The following is a 20,881-nucleotide window of genomic DNA, read 5'->3' on the forward strand; positions in this document are numbered from 1 at the left end:
GTCCCTGCTGCTCTCGCTCTCTCTCTCCTGCTGGGAGTTTCAGCCCACGGTTCGTGTAAGAAGCTCAGCTTGTGCACATCCCAGAGTCTGCATTAGCCTTGCCAAGTGTGGACACACACACACACACACACACACACACACACACACACACACACACACACACACACACACACACACACACACACACACACACACACACACACACACACGTATACACTCTCTCTTTCTCAGTGCCGCAACATGTCAGTTCATCTCAGTGTGAGGATGGACCCCAGAGCTTGCTCTGTAGCGCCACCCGCCCCCCCTTTCATTGTGGAAGCCCAAAGCTGAATCCCCCCCCCTCTCCTCCCCACCACAACCCCTCTTCACACACACACACACACACACACACCCACACACACACACAAAAACACAGCACAATGCCCGCAAATACAGTGCAAGCACCAGCCACCCATTGCCCACCAGCCACCCAGCTGATCTCCTCCACTCCACTTGACGTGCTGCTGGAGAGTGTGTGCTAGTCAGACAAGACCTTGAAAACTATGAGAACGAATAACTAAAGGCATTCCAAAGATATTTTGGATGGGTCATCAGCCTTGCTCGACAGTCTTTAGCAGATCACCTATAAACAGGCCCACAGGAATACTTTGGGGTCTTTACCATCCCCCTCCCCTAAACGTAAGACACAACACTCCTCTGGCATTGCTCTGCTCGGGGTTTGAGTGGCTGGCAGGTAAAGAGGTTTTCTTTTGACATCCCTCACTCCCAACGTCACCATCAGACAGCACACATACGCTCAGACGGGCACGCATGTACGCACACAGACAGAGAAGGTCTGCGGCTGGCCCTTATCGAAACAGCAGGTCTTCAAACGACCCACAAGAAAGCGAAAAAATTAGAAAAAAAATATGATATTTTTTGCTACCCAATTTCGAAAAGAAATCCTAATCCTTCCAACTTTCAATTTGGCCAGGATCGCGTATAAAAGAAACCCGCGCAGTTGAGGCAAGATGCGAGGGAGAGGAAGAGAGAGAGAGAGAGAGAGAGAGAGCCAGAGAGGAGAGGGGAGAGGGGGGAGTAGAAGAAAGGGTATGAAAGAGGGGCTGGGGGAGAGAGAGCGAGTGAAAGGCGACAGGATGAGGCAATGTGACAAGCGCTTGTCAGTGAGCAGCAATGAGGTAGAGGTAGGAAATGAAGGAAAAGACGAGCAGAAGGAAAATAAGCCAATTATCTGTATGGGGAGTCCAACAGTCAGGGAGAGGAAACCAAGAGCTGTCTGCTCTGGGGCCGATAACCTTACCCCACGACCCACACACAAACACACACAGCGTCACAGCGTCACAGCGTGGTGATCCCTCAGTGTCACCTGTTGGCAAAAACAGACGCCCATGAGCACCTTCGTCATGCTTTTTCTGGTTCAAGTTTTTGTTGTGGCGAGGACATGTGTGGGGATGATCACCACACACACACACACACACACACACACATTCAAAGATACCCATTCCAAAAAAAGTATATACCCCCACTCACACACACCCATTCCATTAAACAACCCAGCAGAATAGAGACGGAATTATTGAGTGCATTTGACCTATTAGCTAATGAATATGGCATAATGGAAAATAGCTGACATGTTGCCTTGTTTGGCAGCTAAAACAATATTTATGCCAGAGCTTAAAACGAGTGTTAAACCGCTCGACCGAGCTATCGGCGGCTACATTTTACTTTCCAATGAAATCACAACCACCGCTTGCTTAAACCCCATTAAGGTAGATTACTGAGTTCCACAATAAGAATGAACACATTAACACCCACGCATTAAAAACCCGACCGAAAGCCCACCCGCTCGCAAGTCGAGTGCTGGTGATCGCGAACGTTGCTCCTGATCAAATTAGCGCCAAGCCGTCTCGCTTACCACTTTCAACACGCAAAGTGACCTCACCCGGAAATTATGTGAGGCAATCAGAAACGTCAAATACATTAACCCCTCGTGTTGCACTACAGCTCCGAGATCTCTCCTACACCGTCGGAACCCATCGTGTGCTAATGGCCGCCGTCCAGGGTTTCAGACTCTTCATCAGAGTCCGTTTCCGGGCCTAACCCCGGCAGAATTAACAGGCATTAACATGCACTGTGTCGCACAGTCCTGGCCTCCCGCCCTGTGTCTTGCTCTCTCCGTGTGAGGTCGCCTGGTAACACACTGTAAACCCTGTGGAGGCAAACGCTCTCCCAACGGCATAATGGCAGGAATAACGGCAAGGGGCTTTACTTTTGATTAACTTCTGAAACGGGGGGAATTAGACGGAGCTCGTTCACAACAATGGCTGACGGTATTTTTAGACTGTGCCCTTTTAGACCGCAACTTGAAAGCACCCCGAAACCAGAAGCAAAACGACTTGGAAGGCGATCGGGTGTGGGACTGTGCAGCGATATTTCAGGCGGCACTCCCCTCATCTTCATTACATTCTGCGTAGGTAGGTAAATGTTTATGTGTCACTGAATGTCAATGTCGCACTAAGTGCCCGCCGCTCCAATGTTATTCGCAGAGAATCCAATCAGTCCCAGCGAGAACATCTTGGCCAGTGATGTGCTAATAAACTCAGTGGAAGATAATGAAAACCAAAGCACCGCTTTGAAGGGAAGTTGGAAAGTAGTAATTTAGCAGCGACGTGTCGTCTAGTCTTTTGCACACACGGGTAAATTACCATTAGAAAAGTCTTGCAGCATGTTTTCCAAATATCCAACGTCAAGGGCATTAAAAGGGTGCTTAAAAATGGTTTGACGAAAGCTACGGCAGGGGAATTAGCCACTTATGAATGCAAGTCAGAATCAAACAAAGAAAATTGTGTTTTAGAAGCCTGCCGCACATCTGGTATAGCAGTCCATCCCAACTCCACTCATACACCACACAATAGGCCAAGGATTCTCTTTCCTTTTTTTCTGCTCCTCCTGTGAAAATGATGCTTACTTTGCATTATTTAAAATCCCATTAGCCTCTCAAGGTTCTCAACCTTCCCACCGGCGCCACTCCTTCAGTCTTTAATCATGACATCAGCTTCCAGAAGACCCCGTGCCCAATTATGGGGAAAGGACTCATCCCGAACGGACACCTATAACGTTTATTAAATCAATTACCCCGGCTATGGCGGGGAGGTGTTCTCCACGGTGGGAGGGTAAAAGGGAGAGGAGGCCATGGCTAAAATACTTTTATTCCCCTCCAAAAGCGGTCTCCCCCGGTCTCCCAACTAGAGCAGGGGGATGTGAAGGGAAATGACGTGTGTCTGTGTGTGTGTGTGTGTGTGTGTGTGTAAAGAGACATGGAAAGGTGTGGGTAGGGAGATGCGTGGTGGGTGGATGGTTGGGTGGGTGGGTGGGTGGGTGGGGGGCACTGCCACCAGAACTTTCCACTTTTTTCTTAACACATTTTGTTCAAAAAACTATTTGATTATTATAAACGATGAATATTTATAACAAGCCCGATCCAGGACAGTTGAAGTGCCAGGCTATTAAAACGGCCCGGTAACCTTGCAATTTAAACTACTAACGGTGGTTACTCAAATGACTTTATTGTAAATGAGCTGCTGGCGCTCTGGGACGAAGCGTGTAAGTCTTTTAATCTCGACAGGTTTCTTCTGAATGTTGGAGAGATCGCTAAACACCAGAGATAACACTGCACTGGATTCATTCCAAGTGCCATTCCACCCTGCATTAGACGCTTCTGTCTGTCCGTTCCCTCACAGGGGGCAGAGTGAGCGAGAGACAGCCAGGGAGCCAGCGAGAGAGCGGGGAGTCGTGAGAGAGATAAAGGCGGTCAGCGAGGTCGTCGTGGGGGGGGGGGGGGGGGAGGCGGGGGGGGGGGGCTCACAGCGGAATAATAAAGGTCGGCGTTGATGGAGAAGTTGGAGCCGAGGTGCGCAGGCAGCCAGCGGCATCGCCCTGTCTGGCGACGGCCAGGTGACGCTAATGCCGGGAATTAAAAGCTCAAGTCAACGATGAAGGGCACGTCCAAAAGCTAATAAATAATGCAAATCCAGTCTTAAACGCCTCTCATAAACCCTCCAGAGCTTAGAGGGGGCGACAGTGATTGACCCTCGTTACCATGCCGGAGAGCAGCAGAAGAAGAACCAAAGGAAGGAAGATGCATGCTGGGAACAAACGATTGCAAGGACACCGCTTAAAAGAAAGCTATGTGTGTATACCTCACACGCGCCGCACGCCAAGACACTGCTTGCTGCTAGACGACATACCCGGGGAGAAGAGAGCAGACAAGAAAACGACCAAAAAAGAGAGCAAAAATAAATAAATGAGCGGTACCGCATTCAACCCGGTGCCGGCGCTGTCTACATCAATCACACGAGGGTGTGAGCCAAATGCCAGCAATCAGCCGCCATCTTGACAGGCATGCCTGCGAAGGGGAAGAGCTTTCGCCGTCTCAGCACTCGCCTGGCTCTGGTATATATGCGGAGAACGCTGCTTGTCACTTGGGCAGAGCTGCCATTCCCTCTCCCTGTCCCGGGAGGATACGGGCGCACACAGCCCCTCTTTTGGCGCATTGTTAGTTTGACTGATGTTAATTACAGCGGAGAGCCTGCAATGCTAATGCGGCGTATACCTGCCGTGAGACGAGAGCGAGTGTGCTCGGAGGCACCCGGAGAGCGAGGCAGGGCCGCCGTGATTGGAAGTGGGCTAGCTACCCGCCGACGCCACGGAGAGCATTGATCGCAAACAGCGGTGTATCCAGGTCACTTTTTTTTTTTTTACCGAAATCAGAAAAAATAAAAAGGCAGCACAAAATTGACACACCAATGTGATTCCCTCATCTCAAATCCCTTTATTTGCTCAAAGACGTCCAATCAAAGCACACAGAGAGGGCGCCATCGTCTTCCCGGGCACAGCGGTTCCTGTCACATCGTCGCGACGTCTCCGAAACAGGCACGCCAAAGTTAAATTGATTGATGACAATCCCGCGAAAAAGCCCTCGGCAGACAATGGCGAATCACGCCTCGGTCCACCTAATCACATTTCCGTCTAACCAAACAATGAGGGCCAATTAAATGGTTCTTTGAACATCATCTAGCCCAGCAGACTCAGCCGCATACCCGACTCCAGTCGTTAATACTTAATGGAAGGGAGCGGGGAAAAGACAGAGGGTATACACCTGGGATTAGGGTAATGACAGAGTTGTCTGATTGTAACATGCTTGGCCATCAGACATCTTTTGTTCAGACAGGCTAATACTGAGGTGTCTCAACGTGGAACTATTAGGGCTCCGTTGTGTGAAGGGTTGCGGGTTCGATTCCTCAGCTCATCATAACAGGATAATGTGTTGCGGGAGGTGTCAAAACACTTCACTGATCAATGTCTATATATTCTTCTGAGAGGGTGAGCAAACGATTAGCAAAATGTCGTTGACATATCCCTCAACACATTCTCCAATAATGATGAGCTGAGGAGTCGAACCCCGCAACCTTTCACACAGCAAAGGCAGGATTTTTAATAGTTCCTGGCTTCCTGACTATATTAAGCAATATCACTGTCGGAGCCTTATAATAGGTCTCCCCTCCCCACTCTCCCCCATGAACGTGTTGTCCACGTTCAAGGTCTGCCGTCTGAATTTAATAATGCATCCAGGCCACACACACACCATCAGTGGCCTTCCCAGAAGAGTCTGATTAAAGTTGTTGTGATGTTGGTTCTACACCGTCCACTTCAATTCAACAAAAATCTACTTGCGATAAATATGACCCCAACTCCCGCCCAGAAGGCTTCTAGTTCTACTCTCCTGTATCAAAGTAGGTGTCCAACTGCATCAAGTCCAACTCCAATCAGTTTTAGTTGTGAAGGCTACGATGACTTCAACTTCAATGGGGTCCGTCGCGGCGGGAGACAACATTTCAATCCCAATTAACATTCCCTTTTCATCCACACCATAGAACAAACGGATTGCCGACATTAAACAAATGTTTCAGATCATACCGAGGCTCGAGTCTCTGCTGATGAGCTGGCCGACAGCTTTGACAACAGCGAAATGAACCCGCAGCAGAAATCTAACCGATGTCTGGCTAATGTGCCATTTCAATGCAAATAGTCATTCTGCTGCCGCTAGTTAAGTTTCTCCACTCTGGGGCACACGGATCATCAAAGCTAGCTCGGCGGTGCATGCGAAAGGAGCGGTTCTGAACGCCACCAGAATGTTTGAAGTTTGGCCAAGCAAATGAGGACAATGTAAAAAAGAATCACAAAAAACATAACAGGCCTCAGATGATCTTGGTCTGGCTTCGCTCCGTGTATGACGAGGAAGAGCGACCGGTGGAGCTGGAGAGCGACCGACCTTGTGTTCATACAATCTGAGAGGCTTAACCCAGACATGGAGCTGGTTCAGACGAGTGCAGGCAACACCTGGTGACCAGGGCTGTGGGGGAGAGTCCGTCTTGGGGTGTGTAAGCAGGTGACAGAGGGGAGACGTTTTGAGACTGCCCTCCATTGGACCGGCCTACCCGACCCATACCAATGTGTCCTCAGCGTACGGTTGTAATGATCCTATTTGATCCTGGGCCGCAGACCAAAGCGCTTACAAAACAATATTCCTTTTGAAGGCTCGGGGGAACCCTGCTTGTTAACACGATGTAAGGAGCTGCAGGAAGCGGTCAATCCGTGGGAGGGAAGCCTGTCAACTCGCTGGAAACTACGGACAAAGCCTGCTGATTCCCCGGGCCGGGAAGCTAAAAGAGAAGTTGGCTGAAAGTATAGTTGGGTGAGCCAGTGGTTTGCTGTGCCTCAGCCGTACTATTTCATATCATTGGTATTCTGTGGGGTTTGTGAGCGCAAATCCATACTATTGAACTGTTGGGTTGCCCAATAAACTATACCGTTGTCTCAATCGCAGCCTCTTAAGTGGCCGAGGCAGAATTTAAAGTCCTTGTAAAAATGATCTACGAGGGTGTTAATTGTTGTGGTGGCGTTACACATCCTGATGGAGAATGGTGACCTTGGCTCTCTCGTGTGCAGTGGCAGTGAGTTTGTTTTAATTGACGCAAGCCATTATAGCGATGGTCAATCAATAACTATGTTAGCCGGCATTAATTAGAGCATAAGGTACGGGGAAAACGGCGTCCCGTTCAAAAAAACCCATAAAGATGTAAGTCATGCTCGTTAATGCCAAATCACTGTGACGAAGCGTTAATTCCTTCCACTGACACGGCTGGGTAAATACGCAGACATTTGATGAATAATTGAGCGGCGCTTATCTATGGAACAAAATGTGTCGTTGTCTTAAGCGGATAAGGAAAACAGGGACCCTTCGTCTTCACGCGTGGAGAATCTCGCTAAGCCCTTCCAACGTGATCTATAGCCACCCTTCTTAAAATAATAACGCCAGAGAAAAGGTTCGGATGGGGACACGCACACAAACCTCATCAAATGTGTTTGGATTAAATTTGGTCCCCCTGGTGGCATACGGACAACTGATGAAGAGAAATAAAAAAATGAAACAATCTACCGCTGCCGGGGCCTGCGGTACACCAGGAAGTGCAATCAGCAGCAACCGACACCCCCCCCCTTCTTCCCACCACCCCCTCCCACCCCCTCCCTTGTGATGGATCCCAGGGACTTTGTTAACAGACCCCCGATCTGCCTCGGGAGAGGTGCACCGGTGGAACAAGGCGGAACAAGCGCTTGATAACAAGCCATGAATTATGCAACTCCGGACGCACGCAGGCTTCCCCCGCCCCCGCCTCCACCTCCACCACCTCCACCACCGCCCCCACCACCGCCACCACCACCACCACCCTTCCCCTTCCCCGAGCTCCTTCCATGAATAGCCCCAGCTTACCCACCGGAGAGGTCCATAATGACATGCATGGGCTTTACCCACAGACACGTTCTATCGCTCCTCAGGTGAAGTGAGGCGCCGGATACCGCTCGCACGGGGAATGTTTACCCATGACTGGCAGGTGCAGATGGGCGCATTCACCTGCATGTGAAATAACAGCATGGGCACGAGCCAACCCCCCCCCCCCCCCCCCCCCCCCACCCCACGACCGACTTAAAAGAGAGGATGGGGAGTCGTCAGGGGATTGGAAAGCAAGCTGTTGCAAAAAGGAAAGACTGGAGCCAAGTCGGAAGTAAGGCGGGCTGTGTCCGCAAAAATTCCTCCTGCTGTATGTATTCACACACTTTTATCTCTCGCACACACACACTTCTATCACACACACACACACACACACGCAGGCAACTAGTCTTTGCTGAGGTAAGCGTGATAGAAGACAGGATTATTGTGCTAACAGATTATTTGAAGTTAATTAGAACAGCTGCCGTGACAAACTACTAACAAAATCTCATTTCCAGGAACTGCAGTCTTAGAATAAAAAGCCTTAAACAAGTGAAATCGGTTATCGCAAGACTTGCCGGTGATGAGTAAACAAAGCCTCCATCATTGCAGGCCTGGCCTAGACTTTAAAGTGAGCCACATCCCTAATCCTAGCCAATTGATTCTGCCGCCTCGTCCCCTCTATGCATCAGAGTTAGTGCTTTCCTTCATCATCCTCTTCGTCAGTTCTTTCTTCTCGCTCACGCTTCTTTACACTTGTGGAAAAAAAAGAAGATGATTGTCAATCATGTTTTTTTGTTTGGCCTTGGATCAGTGGCTGAGGCGAATGTCTTTGACTTTGTAGAGCGATTGCCGTATGAAATCCTTTGCTGAAACTTAGAAATCCAGAGGAACTGCCACAAAACTATTTTCCTTTTGTTCTATGTTTTCGTTTGGTAGCACAATTAGTTTGAAAAGCCACAAACATTCCCCCAAGAAGCATGATTGAGCCTATTTAATTCCTCTCGCTGCACATATAGGGAATCCGTCTTGAGCAATTTAAACTGCTTCTACTTTCGGGAACTGAAATATGGCAGTGCGCAACTTAAAAAAATGCACCAAGGTACAAAATATTTTACAGAAAAAAAAGATACCTGGCTTAGATTTCATTGCATATCAGCAGGATAGATAATACTCTCTTAAATAAATAATAAGAGCTTTTTTGTCTTGGTGTAAAAAAATTATAGTTTTGCCTGCACTTACAATAAAAAGATCATCCTCAGCACAAAGATTAATATATTGATTCGCCTCAAATAGAAGGGGCCAGTGTTGATTAAATAACCACTAAAGCTTTTAAAATATTGGGTGTCTTCGTTCAATACAGCACAATGTTAATGGTGATTTTACACATTGTCATTTCCCATGAATAACGATCACATTTCCCATGCCTCCGTCAGCTCAATAAGTCTCCCCTTTCCCAAGAAGTGCAAACCACTACTGGTGCTAGGGCAGCAGTACTCAGCACACAGACACCCCTTGCATGAATCAATGAGTAATAACTATGCAAGGCTATCTATTGTTACGGCTATCCCAAAAGTGACCTAGAGGGAGATTGGGTGTATTAGACGTTATACTGTTGACGTTATCCTATAGTTTTGACACTTATGAACTCAGTTATTTCTTATTATTAATATTTATTACAATATGATCTATGTACAGCACTTCGGGCAAAGTTTGTTTTCTAGAGATACGTTTTGAAATGTGAATATTTTTTAATATATTTACGGTTCGATTTTTTTAACTTCTTTGCCTACACAAAAACCTACACGATGACCGTATAGGTTGCTATGGAGACCCACCTCGGAGCAGATCAGGAGTGGCGTGGGGCCAACTGTAGGTCCTGATCAGCTGCCAGTCAAAGTCGTCCTCCTGTCCCTGGCGGTAGTCACACAGGCTGGCGTCCAAGTCCTCGTCGAAGGTGCAGCCGCCTGAACAAACACACACGCACACAGACACACACATACGGGAGACAGAAAAAAATGAGGACCCTGAGTAGAAAATCACACATCACAAGTAAAAAGAAAATCACCCACCCAGAAGCCTTTCCCAAAAGTGAAAATCACACTGTATTCCCTTTGTCTGCTGCAGCTGGTAACTTTTAGTATGGGCACACTGCGGAAATAATCGCTCGGGATCGATGCGACATCGCAGCAGGAGGAAAAAAAACATAAATGCCTTAATACATCAAATCCCGGAGAAAGCTTTCAGCTAAAAGCTAAATTACAGCTAATGGTTGGAGCCGGCTGTCACACCGTGACCCCGTCCATCCCAGCAATGGTAGCCCCGCTGTGGGTAAGACAAATGCCACATCCCCCCCCCCCCCCCACGTCACATGGATGGATGGGGAATTATGGGTCTCAAGGTGATTTCACCGCCAGGCTTTTAAGGCTAACCCAGACCACCGAATTAACCACCTTCGGTTGAATCTCGGCTGACTGCGACTATTTATTAAGTCTGAGGGGGCAGGTGCTAAAACATACGCACACACAAACACGCACACACACACAAGTTGAAAAGTTTTGCAGCTATGAACTTTGACATCAGGTATGCGTTAGGCTTTTAACTCTTGTCAGGGTGAGGGAGGGCTAGGGCCTGTTGCAGCTTACTGCCGACACAAGACAACCTGAAAGTGAATCATGCAGGTCGAACGCATGGTCATCCACGCGCATCAGTGATATCTAGGATGTCTGCTCTCCAATTACGAACATTTCTGCCTGTTAAATTGGATGAAACTATCCAACACCGTGAGACGACGCAAACTCCAGCCAAGACAGGACCCGAGTTGCGAATCAAAAAACCAAGGTCTCTCCGTCCGTTTTTTCCATATGATTGCAGAATATATTTCTAATCAGTTCCGAGCGACATCACTTCAGAACATACCGATGCGGCTCTGCACTTTCACAAGCTCCTCGCTCACGCTCTCTCTCACGCGTTAATATTATTAGACCTTATTTTAAGCTGTCTAACACTTTGGGCAATTACTATCTGACGAAGAAATATGGCAAAGTCTACACTTCCTACCCCCCCGGGCCTGAGGCCGGCCGCGTGCTTCCTGGTGTGTAAGCAAATCAGGGTCTCTCTGCCCCCGTGCGCCTGGCGTCTCGTGTGGCAGCTGCCGCGTGGGGGTGACATGGCGTGCTGCGCCTCCGGCCACGGGTATGAGGATGTGATTGGAGGAGAGGGGGGAAGGGAAGGGGAAGGGAAAACGCGAGAGCGCCCTGCGGCGGGGATGGGGACTGGAGTTTGAGAAGGCTTCTTTTCGCACCCGCAAGCAGTGACAGAGGAAGTGTCAGCAGTGGTGCTGGTGTTCTTCGTTAGAACTCAACTTTCCCATGCTCCTTTGCTCCCGGCTCGACACCTCGCCTGCGGGGAAGCAAAATAAGCTGCTCTGGTCGCGGCGGAACAAGAAGCACGCAATTAGGAGCAAAATTATCCGCGTGTTTGTGTGTATGTCTGTGTGTCCCAGAAGTGCTGTAATGTTTGTGCATGTGTGCGGGCGTATGTGTGTGTGTCTGCATGCAAGTGAACGTGCGTGTGTGTGCGTGTGCGTTTGTGTGTGCGTGTGTGTGTGTGTGTGTGTGTGTGTGTGTGTGTGTGTGTGTGTGTGTGTGTGTGTGTGTGTGTGCGTGTTCACGTGTTTGTGTGTGTTGGTGTGTGGGAGCCATTGGAGGGAGGGGCTGGGGCTGTTCGCTCACTCCCAATGGAATCAAACCTGAATGACTCACACGCATCTGAAACAATACACATCAGGCTCAGGAATTATTTGGTATTTACCACGGCGACCGACAAACACAACAATGGCGGCGCCGCAGCCACTAGACACACAGAGACGCAGCCGCTAACGCGACCGCGGCGGCAGGAAGCACGACCACGCCGTTCTCGGCGCGGCGCGACCGGGATCCAGAGAGGTAATTGGCTCATCAGAGGAGATTGCACAGGTTCCACACCGGGCCCTGAGCAGCAGCACGCCGCCACCGCCGCCGCGGTGGCGGGCACTGAGGGGGGAGGAGGGGGCGTACACACCGGGGGCCAGGAATAACTATGGAGGGCCGCCATCACGGCCGCCACGGCTGCCGGGGGCCCCAGGGGGAAACACAGAGGGTGGGGGCGTTCGTTGCTATGGGGAGGGCGGTTGGGGGGGGGGGGGGGACGGAGGCAATTTGCCGAACGAGGCTCCCTGTGTTGTTACGTCTTGCAGAAGGGGAAATGTATTTAATTTTTGGTGGGTGGTGGCGGTTTTTGGAGATGGTGATGGTGGCGCTGGTGGTGCTGCTGCTGCTGCTGGTGGTGGTAGTTGTTATGGTGGTAATGTTGGTGGGGCTGGTGGTAGTGGTAATTGTGGTGGTGGTGGTGGTGGTGGTCATGGTGTTGGGGGTGACGATGGTAGTTGTTATGGTGATGGTGACGGTGGTGGTGTTAGTGGTGATGGTGGTAGTGGTGGTGGTGTGATGTCTCTCGGTTGGTGTCTATCTTTAAAGAGCTCCTACCGAACAGGAAACGACTTGTTCCCTGAATCAAGTGCACCCGTTCTCTTTTTGAAGGGTGTGTTAGTGTGTTTGGAGCATTGCATCCCACCCCACAATGTCAGCCAGCGCTTCAGAAACGCTGGTACACGAGGGGAGGGTGTATGGGGGGGGGGGGGGGGGGGGGCTACTTGAATATCACTTCAGTGGTTGTTTCTTTATTTCATGGCGAGAAAATAAAACTAGTATCAAGTGAAGTTTGACTCACCCTTATCCGTGGCTGCTAGAAAAAAGCCTAATGCCAGGGCCGTACTATGTTTGTGAAAAGTAGTGACAAGCTGTGAACATTGATTTTCCAATCTAGATCAGCAGAGGCCCCAGAATGTGTGGGAGTAGAGAAAATGAGCATAGAGATGTTAAACCATTTCTTCTTTGCTCTTAATCAATAGTTTGTGTTTTTGCTCCTTCCTGTTCAGCTGGAGCCATTGTTGCCTCACGAAATTGCTTTGTTAAGTCGGCTAAAAAACAGCATTCCTTTAAGGAGCATCAATGTTCCACTTCACAGCACAATCTGCCCAAAAAATAAAAATGCCTTGGCCAACTCCTTCCTTGGAAGTAATGCGTAAAAAACAAAAACCAAAGACAAAGACGGTGTGAAAACAAAGCGTCTGCCGAGGCCTGGAAGGATCCAGGTCAAAGTAAGCATCGAACGTGTATATATTTCCCGGTAAGTCCGGTAAAACCCTCACCCAGCCACACTAGCGCTATAAGCCATTAGCTAAATCCTTCGGGGGCCAGTTGATGAGCTAATACCTCCGAGCGAGAGGAGTGGTAGAGATGGTGCTGGAGAGAGCTTTAATTGAATCCCATTAGCAGCATTTTGGAAGGATCAAAGTCATGCACCAGCAGAGGGAGTTTAACTGCCGAGAGGGTCCCTGGGGCCAGTAGAAGAGCCCCCAGGAGGGAGATAAACACCGAGAGGTATGGAGAGAGAGAGGGGGGTGACCAGTGCTGCCAACGCCAGCGCCGCCGACGCTGCCTCCGTCCCACTGGCTGTGCACGTCATGAAATATAGTCCCTGATGCAACGAAACGTTGCACAGGGGGATGAAATCCCTCACTAGTACTTTCATGGCGGGTTTTTTAGGCTGAGTGAGCCAAAGACAGAGAGGGAGAGGGAGAGAGGGAGGGAAGAAAGGTTGAAGGGCCTTTCAACGAGAAGAAGGGAAAACAAGAACAAAGGGACTAAGAGGTTTGCATGACGAGGACAAATTGGGGATGACGTGGAGCATTAGTGCAGACAAAGGCATTAGCCGGCTTCCATCGCAATCGGAGAGAAGCATTCAAGGAAATCACAGCTACCCCCGCCCTCCCACACACCTCCATTTTCCCGACAACCCCCAACCCACCATCATGCTCATATCGGTGGCCCATGCTGAAAGTCTCTCGTAGGTATATGGTATGTGGCTCCCGAAAATGGCTGACAAACTTTTTGGGGGAGATTGGCAATGGATACTGTGGACGGCGGCTCCAGCTGGAACCAGATCTCCATGGGCTTCTGCCAGTGTTGACAATGCCTGTCCGTCTGTCCATCTGTCTGCTTGGCTCATCCAAAAGCAACCCCCCCCCCCCCCCCCCCCGCCCCTCTTTCCAACATCCAGTTTTATATCCTCCCAGAGTCGTGAGTCGGAGACTCCAAACTCAATAAAACCCGCTCATCACAAGGCATGATGACGTCCACGAGATTTCTTCCAATATTTCCCAAAACAACAAATAAATAAAAGCTAAAGTTTTCCTTGTGGCATCAGAGGAATCACATGTAATGCGTAAACCCCAGTTCCACCCCACGGTAGCACTCCAGTTTCCCGTCAACCCCCCCCCCCCCCCCCCCCCCTTGACCGCGACCCCACCTCTGATGAACGTGTGATTTGTATGGAGCAGAGGGAGAGTGGTGCATCCCTGAGAGGGAGTGTGGTGCATCACACCTGACACGCTGTTTCTGCAGAGAAGGTCGGACCAGGGGGGACGGGGGAGGGGGGGGATGAGGGAGATAAAGAGAGAGAGAGAAAGAGGGCGAAAGAGGGGTACTCTCAGTTCATCAAAACCAGGGCAGACTGGTCCTTCCCACACTACTCCAAAGGTCATTAATAACGGCCACCGGCCGAGCGGACCACACCTTAAGCTCAACACACCGCAGCCCGCTGTGATGGAGAGGTTGAGTGTGTGTGAGGTTCTACGTGTTTGAGGTTGTGTGTGTATGTGTGTGTGTGTGTGTGTGGTTTGGAGGGGAAGGACACACAAGTCAATCCAAAAGTTTAAAAAAAGAGAACTAGATCAAATTCTTGTTGTTTTTTTCACCCAATGGGGGTATCCGTCGAATTGATCACAATATCCATGTCGGAAGGGAGATATTATTCATATTTTGCTACTAGTTGATGAATGGACCCAGGCTTTTTTGTGTTTCTTTGACCTTTCCTGAGGGGAACTCTAATGTAATGCCAACCCGGACGAGGCGTGTACCGTCTGGCATGTAGTGGTCACAACGGTCTTAATGCATCACCATGGGAACCAAAGGAATAAGAACACAAACCGACACAATGTCGGGCCTGACTGCCATCCTCCCGATATTCTCCAGTGGTTGCTGGTCACCCCATGACATCTCCAAGCCCATGTCTCGCCACTCCTTCCTATTCTTGTATCATCTACTCCCCCCCCCCCCCCTCTCCAATCAGAGAAAGGATAGGGGTGGAATCAGATGAACCAACATCACGGCCCCCTGCTGTCCCCTCTCTTTCCCCCAAACAACCCCCCAATTTCCCCCCCTACCAACTCTGCCACCACGGCATGTGATCCGACTCGGTGTGCTGGGAGTCAGCTGGGAGTGTGGGAGATTGGCACTGCAGGGCAGACTCTGTTGTGTGAAATTGCTTCATTACTGATCCACAATGCCACAGATCCCCTTACTACCACACAAACCCTGGGGCCCCCAGTGGCATGGGGTCCCCCCCGGCCCCCGCCCCCCCAACACACACACACACACACACACACACAAACACATGCCGACGACAAACTCGTGTTGACACCCGTAAAAAAAAAAAGAACCTAATACATGAATACGCTAAAAAGACGTTGGTACCAATTACATCGGCTAACAGTTGGTTCGGTTTTCCTTTTTTTCTTCGGAGGCTGGCATAAGGGAGTCGTAAATGGTTCGCCGCCAACGTTTCTCATTAGCGAGCGCTATGTCCCTTCATTTATTTCATATAATGTATTTTCATATTAAACGTCCTCCGCGAGGACATCAATTACGCGAGGCCGCCGTCTCCGGCATTAAGAGGCTGCGGAGGACAGCCGGCCGCCTCATTCCATTGTTCCTACCTCGAGAGTTTTAAAGAATTAAATAATGAAACCAACTCGTCCGGCGAGACTGAAAAGCTGATTAATTAGGAGGCTTGTCTGCGTGGCGCCTGTTCGCGGGCCTCAAAGAGAAGCAGAGTAAGGGAGAATCACTCAGTGGCGTTAAGCATGAAAGTTTCATCAAGGCCGTAGCAGCGGGGCCCTCGCACATTCCCACGACACACTGTCGGGTTTTCCCTTCTTTTTCTGCACCTTCTTCTTCTTCTTCTTTTCTTTGCTTTGTAGAAAAAGGGAAATTTAATTTAAGGCCTGACCTAAATACATTACTTGAAAGCTTCACATGTCTGTTTTACCAGCAATTTAATCACAGTGAAAGCTTATTCATGCCAGACACTGCCCGTTCCTTGCCGACGGCATCGCCGGCCCTCTTCACGTGTCTCCGGTTGACAGCGTAATCGCAGCGCCAATCTCACTCGCTCATAACTGAATAAAACCCTCAGAAACGGAGAAAGGAGAACGCAACGCATCGAATCCTCCAAACGGACAAAAAGTTCCAGTCTCCCTTAACGTCACCCCTTCGAGCCCCAAACGTCTTCCGCGGCTGACGGTTTGGAACAGTTTTCATATGGTAATGGCGCGCAATGATTTTCGAAGACTAAGCATGATTGCGAGATGGCACAACATCTCGGGCCCCCCCGGGGGCCCACGCGCTGGCGATTTCCATACAATCACCAGCAGATAGAAATAAACAGAGGTTCGAGCGCAAAGCCGGGCGAGCGCTCAGTGGTGTGTTAAACACCCAGAGAGGAGGCGCTGTGTTCTGAACACCGCCGCTGCTGTAGCTGCAGCGCCGCCCCGTTTTCATTGGTCTACGTGCTTTCTGAGCCCTAGCTCATCCCTCTGTGCGTACGCCAGCAAAGGTGTTCCGGCAGCAGGGCCTGAGATACGCTGCTGGGGGGGTGGGGGCCTGCCTAAGTGGCTACCAGAGAGAGGAATAATACAGAATTTGCTAAAGATAAAACCTGGCATGCCATCATTTATTCTGCCGGATCATTTGTGAAATAATATTAAATAAATAATTGGTACTGGTGGAAACGGGAGATGCCAGGAATATCAAGCAGCCACATGCAGGGAGGGTGGACGCACAGCCACCGCACAGCCTCCACCACCAGCACCACCACCTCCACCATCCTGCCGTGCTCACACAGCGTAGCCAAGCCTTGCCGGGGCCCCCAAAACAGAGGCAGGCACCTGTTCTATCGCTGGCCACTGGCTCCTCTGCCCAGCTGCATGCGGGGCCAGACGAAACCAACACTATGGAGCCTTTTTGTCACGCAGTGGCATAGGAGAGCATGAGTAATGTATGCACTTATAGATTCATTCGCTCCTCCCCGCTCTGTCTGTCTGCTGCCCTTTGCTGCGGAGACTTCGTGACTGTGGCTACCAACTATTGCTATTGATTGATGGATCGATTTTCTTTCTCAGTAATAATCCTCAATTAAGCACTTGGTCAATGAGATGTCATAAATAATGGACAATGTTCATCAGGCATTAGAAGAGTCCAAAGTGATGTCTTCAATCTGCCTGCATTGTTTGAACTGCACTCCAGCAACACTCAATTATTCATTTTGAATAATTGAGAGGTTCTGGAATATAGAAGAGCTGCCACGAATTTGCATGTTTTTAAGATAGGCTTGGTACTTATTTGATGCTTATTTGATCAAGCATCAATTATTCAACTGAAAAACAATTAATGTGATATATGATTGACGCGTTGGTTCATCAAGTAACTTCTTCTGTACTACAAGACTTGAGAGTCTATTACATACAAAAGGCCCAGTACGTAAACCATTAATAATTAAAGCAATATCCGATTTCTAATACAAAACGTTTGCAACAAAGTCCATCTCCAGTAGCATAATGCGGTGCAAAGGAGATAAAAAATGACAGATATCTATAGGAACCCTTTAAGGCCCAGAGAAGCCTGGCGATGTTTCCCTGATACCAGACATACTCGATGAATCGATTCAAAGGCACAGCACTCCGGGGGATGTCAACAGATAGCTTGACAGATTAGCAGAAAACAACATTCCTTGTAACTTTTCAGTCAGTATGTCGTGGTAAGAAAACCCTGGGTCGAGAAACATCCGGCTTTTCCCATGTTTGTTGGTAAGCAGTGAACAAGGAACTGGCTGTGTGATTTATGCGTCTTTACGTTGGAATATTAGCATAAAGAATCACATTAGCTACACTTATTTATCCCGCTAATCGTTTCAGGGGGAAGGCCATATTTTCACACGCGCCTCGTGCATGCGTTGCACACATACGGGGTGCAAGCATGTTGCGACACACACGTGGAGCAGCATGCAGCTTAATAGAGCTCCATAACCGCAGACATGAAGGCCCCCTTGCAACGGGAATCTGTGATCCCCAGAGAGAGACGAATGCCGCAGCCGTTTAGGCTTAATTACAGCTAATGCCTCCCCTCTCTCCCCTCCATCTCTCCCTCTGTCCTCCCCCCTCTCCCCTCCCCATCTCTCCCCCCCTCACCTCACATCTCTCTCCTCGCCTCTCTCTCCTCCATATCCCCTCCCCTCCATCTCTCCCCTCTCTCCTCCACATCTCTCCTCCTCATCTTACCCCCCTCTCCTCCACATCTCACCCCTCTCTCCTCCACATCTCTCCCCCCTCCCTCACCAGACAGAGGGGTTTATTTCAGATTCCTCATGGAAACCCTTGATCCTTTCCTTCCGCTGGCATCGTCTCCATTTACTGCTCCCTTCTAATCTGCTCTGCTGTTCTGGTGAATTGAAACCCCCTTGCCCTCCCCACATAGATCCCACCCCCAAACCACGGCCGAGTCTTTATCCCCCGCAGGAAGGGGATATGGAGAAGCTCTGGTGGCGCGGTGGCGCAGGGCTCACCCCCCCCCCCCCGGTCTCTCAGGTGCCACATTAGGAGAGGCTCCGAGGCAGTGTGAAGGCACAACGGGGATGAAATGTACCATGGAGCTCCACCCTTAACAAGGGGGCGCTTCACGCGCACACGCACACACACACGCACACACACACACACACACACACACACAGGTTCACAGCAGCGGTCCCGCACTTCGCCGGAGAATGAGGAGCCCCAGGAACCATGAAGTCTAAAAATAGATCCAACTGCTGAAATAAGTGGCTTATATGCAAAAAAAATTGCTGCTGTCTCTTTACTTTGATGAGAAATATATATATATATACTGTATATATATTTATATCTGTCTAGCCCGGACAAACTTGAATGCACATTGGAGCATAAAGGAGATGGTTTTTAGTTCAAACACTCACAGTTATCATTGTACTTTCTCAGAGGGAGGGATGGAGAGAGGGAGGGAGGGAGGGAGGGAGGGAGGGAGGGAGGGAGGGAGGGAGGGAGGGAGGGAGGGAGGGAGGGAGGGAGGAGGGTGGAGGAGAAAGGGAGGGAGGCGAGACCAAAAAGAACGAACAAACGGACAAATGCATAAAAGGAAGAGAAAAAAAAGTGTATTTTTCCTTCCTTTTTAACTTTCATGAGGCACCTTGGGAGTAAGCAATCAGGGACAGGCTTAAGTGGTCCATCCATAAAGACCAGACTGTAGACAAACACAAAATCCTTTTTACTAAGAGAACCAAACTAAAACTCTCTCCGTCACTCACACACACACACACACACACACACACACACACACACACACACACACACACACACACACACACACACACACACACACACACACACACACACACACACACACACACACACACACAAATATGCCTTCTTCTTTGGACTGCACCGCCATTACAAACCCTCTATCACCGGATCTCTGCCAAGTGCTCCGACAATATGGAGGAAGCTGCCCAGTGACTTCCTGGAAAGGCTGGCCATGGTCAAGAGGATGAGAGGGAGAGAAGGGAGGGGGAGAAGAGAGGGGCCTTCGATGGAAATGGAGAGCTCTCATCTCCCTTTATCACAATGACCGGCGCCGGCACCACCACACCACCACCAGCAACCCAAGGCTGCACATTGACTTGGTAAGTAGATCATTAGTCACGGAATGGAGACACACGGGGCTTGTGTGGGTGCCGTCGACTGGCCAGGGACATGTGGGAAGCAGCAAAACAGGACCAGGGAGGTCTGAGAGTACGGGGCGGTACGCAAAGCTCCTGCATAATAGGAAGCCCCAATGGGATGCTTAAGGGGGCAGGTATAGCCCTATGTGTGCGTGTGCGCGCAAGCATTAGCACAGCTTTATGGTACGGATATGAGTGCGTCCAGTGCAATAAGCCAGGCATAAAACTTTATGAAGGTGTAATATCGATTATGACACTTAGTCTGCGATACCGCTAATACTTCAATGCACGCCATCCCTCACACTGGAAAGACTTCAAGTGAGATTCTTCCCCCAACGGTCGGGGCACCATTTTCTCCTATTAATAATTACCTTCTGCAAAACAGCTGCCAATATTTACGCATCAATATTATTAACCACGAAAAAAGCACCAGAAGGTCATAGAGCACCCCCGTGGGCTTGTCGTTTCCGGGGGCAGAACCTGGCTGGCCACGCTCCCTGCTCCCTGCTCGATGTATAATGCATTGGAGGCCAACGCTAAGCTGGGAACCGCAGAGCCCCTCGAGGCCCTTTGAGAAACACTTGACTTCCAGGGCCTCCTGATCAATGCAGATCTTGGATAATGACCGATGACTGGCTGAACTTCTTGGTTATCTCGCGTGGGCTGCATGCCCCCCTCCTGTGTTCCCTTCCCTTTTCCTGACCCGTCTTCAAACCATGACTTTGACACCGGGACTTGGAGCTAAGTCGATGTAGAACAGCATGAGACGCAATCATAAAAGTAGCTAATGTGGACACTATAAGCTGTGGGGTCGCCTAACCCTTCTTGATACGGTCACATTGACACATCGACAAGCAAACCATTAGTGTGTGTGTGTGTGTGTGTGTGTGTGTGTGTGTGTGTGTGTGTGTGTGTGTGTGTGTGTGTGTGTGTGTGTGTGTGTGTGTGTGTGTGTGTGTGTGTGTGTGTGTGCATGGTGTACATCCTTCTCCCACAAGTTCCTTCAAATACTGTCCTTCACCTCATTCAGGATGAGGGGGAGTAAGAAAAATATATTTTTTTATATTATAAGAGATATATCTTTTTTTTTATCTACAGCAGCGT

The 20,881-nt window shown here is 49.6% G+C and overlaps 1 protein-coding gene across 1 annotated transcript in view; it reads right to left on the reverse strand.

Moving 5' to 3' along the window:
• ptprua (protein tyrosine phosphatase receptor type Ua) overlaps window positions 1–20,881 on the reverse strand; it is a gene marked incomplete in the record, with an annotated part of 118,550 nt that overhangs the window by 67,476 nt on the left and 30,193 nt on the right. Inside the window, 1 exon segment of the mRNA XM_030346943.1 lies at window positions 9,667–9,795. Coding sequence (XP_030202803.1) covers window positions 9,667–9,795 — 129 coding nt within the window.

Source organism: Gadus morhua, chromosome 22 (genome assembly GCF_902167405.1).
Source record: "Gadus morhua chromosome 22, gadMor3.0, whole genome shotgun sequence".
Lineage (NCBI taxonomy): Eukaryota > Metazoa > Chordata > Actinopteri > Gadiformes > Gadidae > Gadus > Gadus morhua.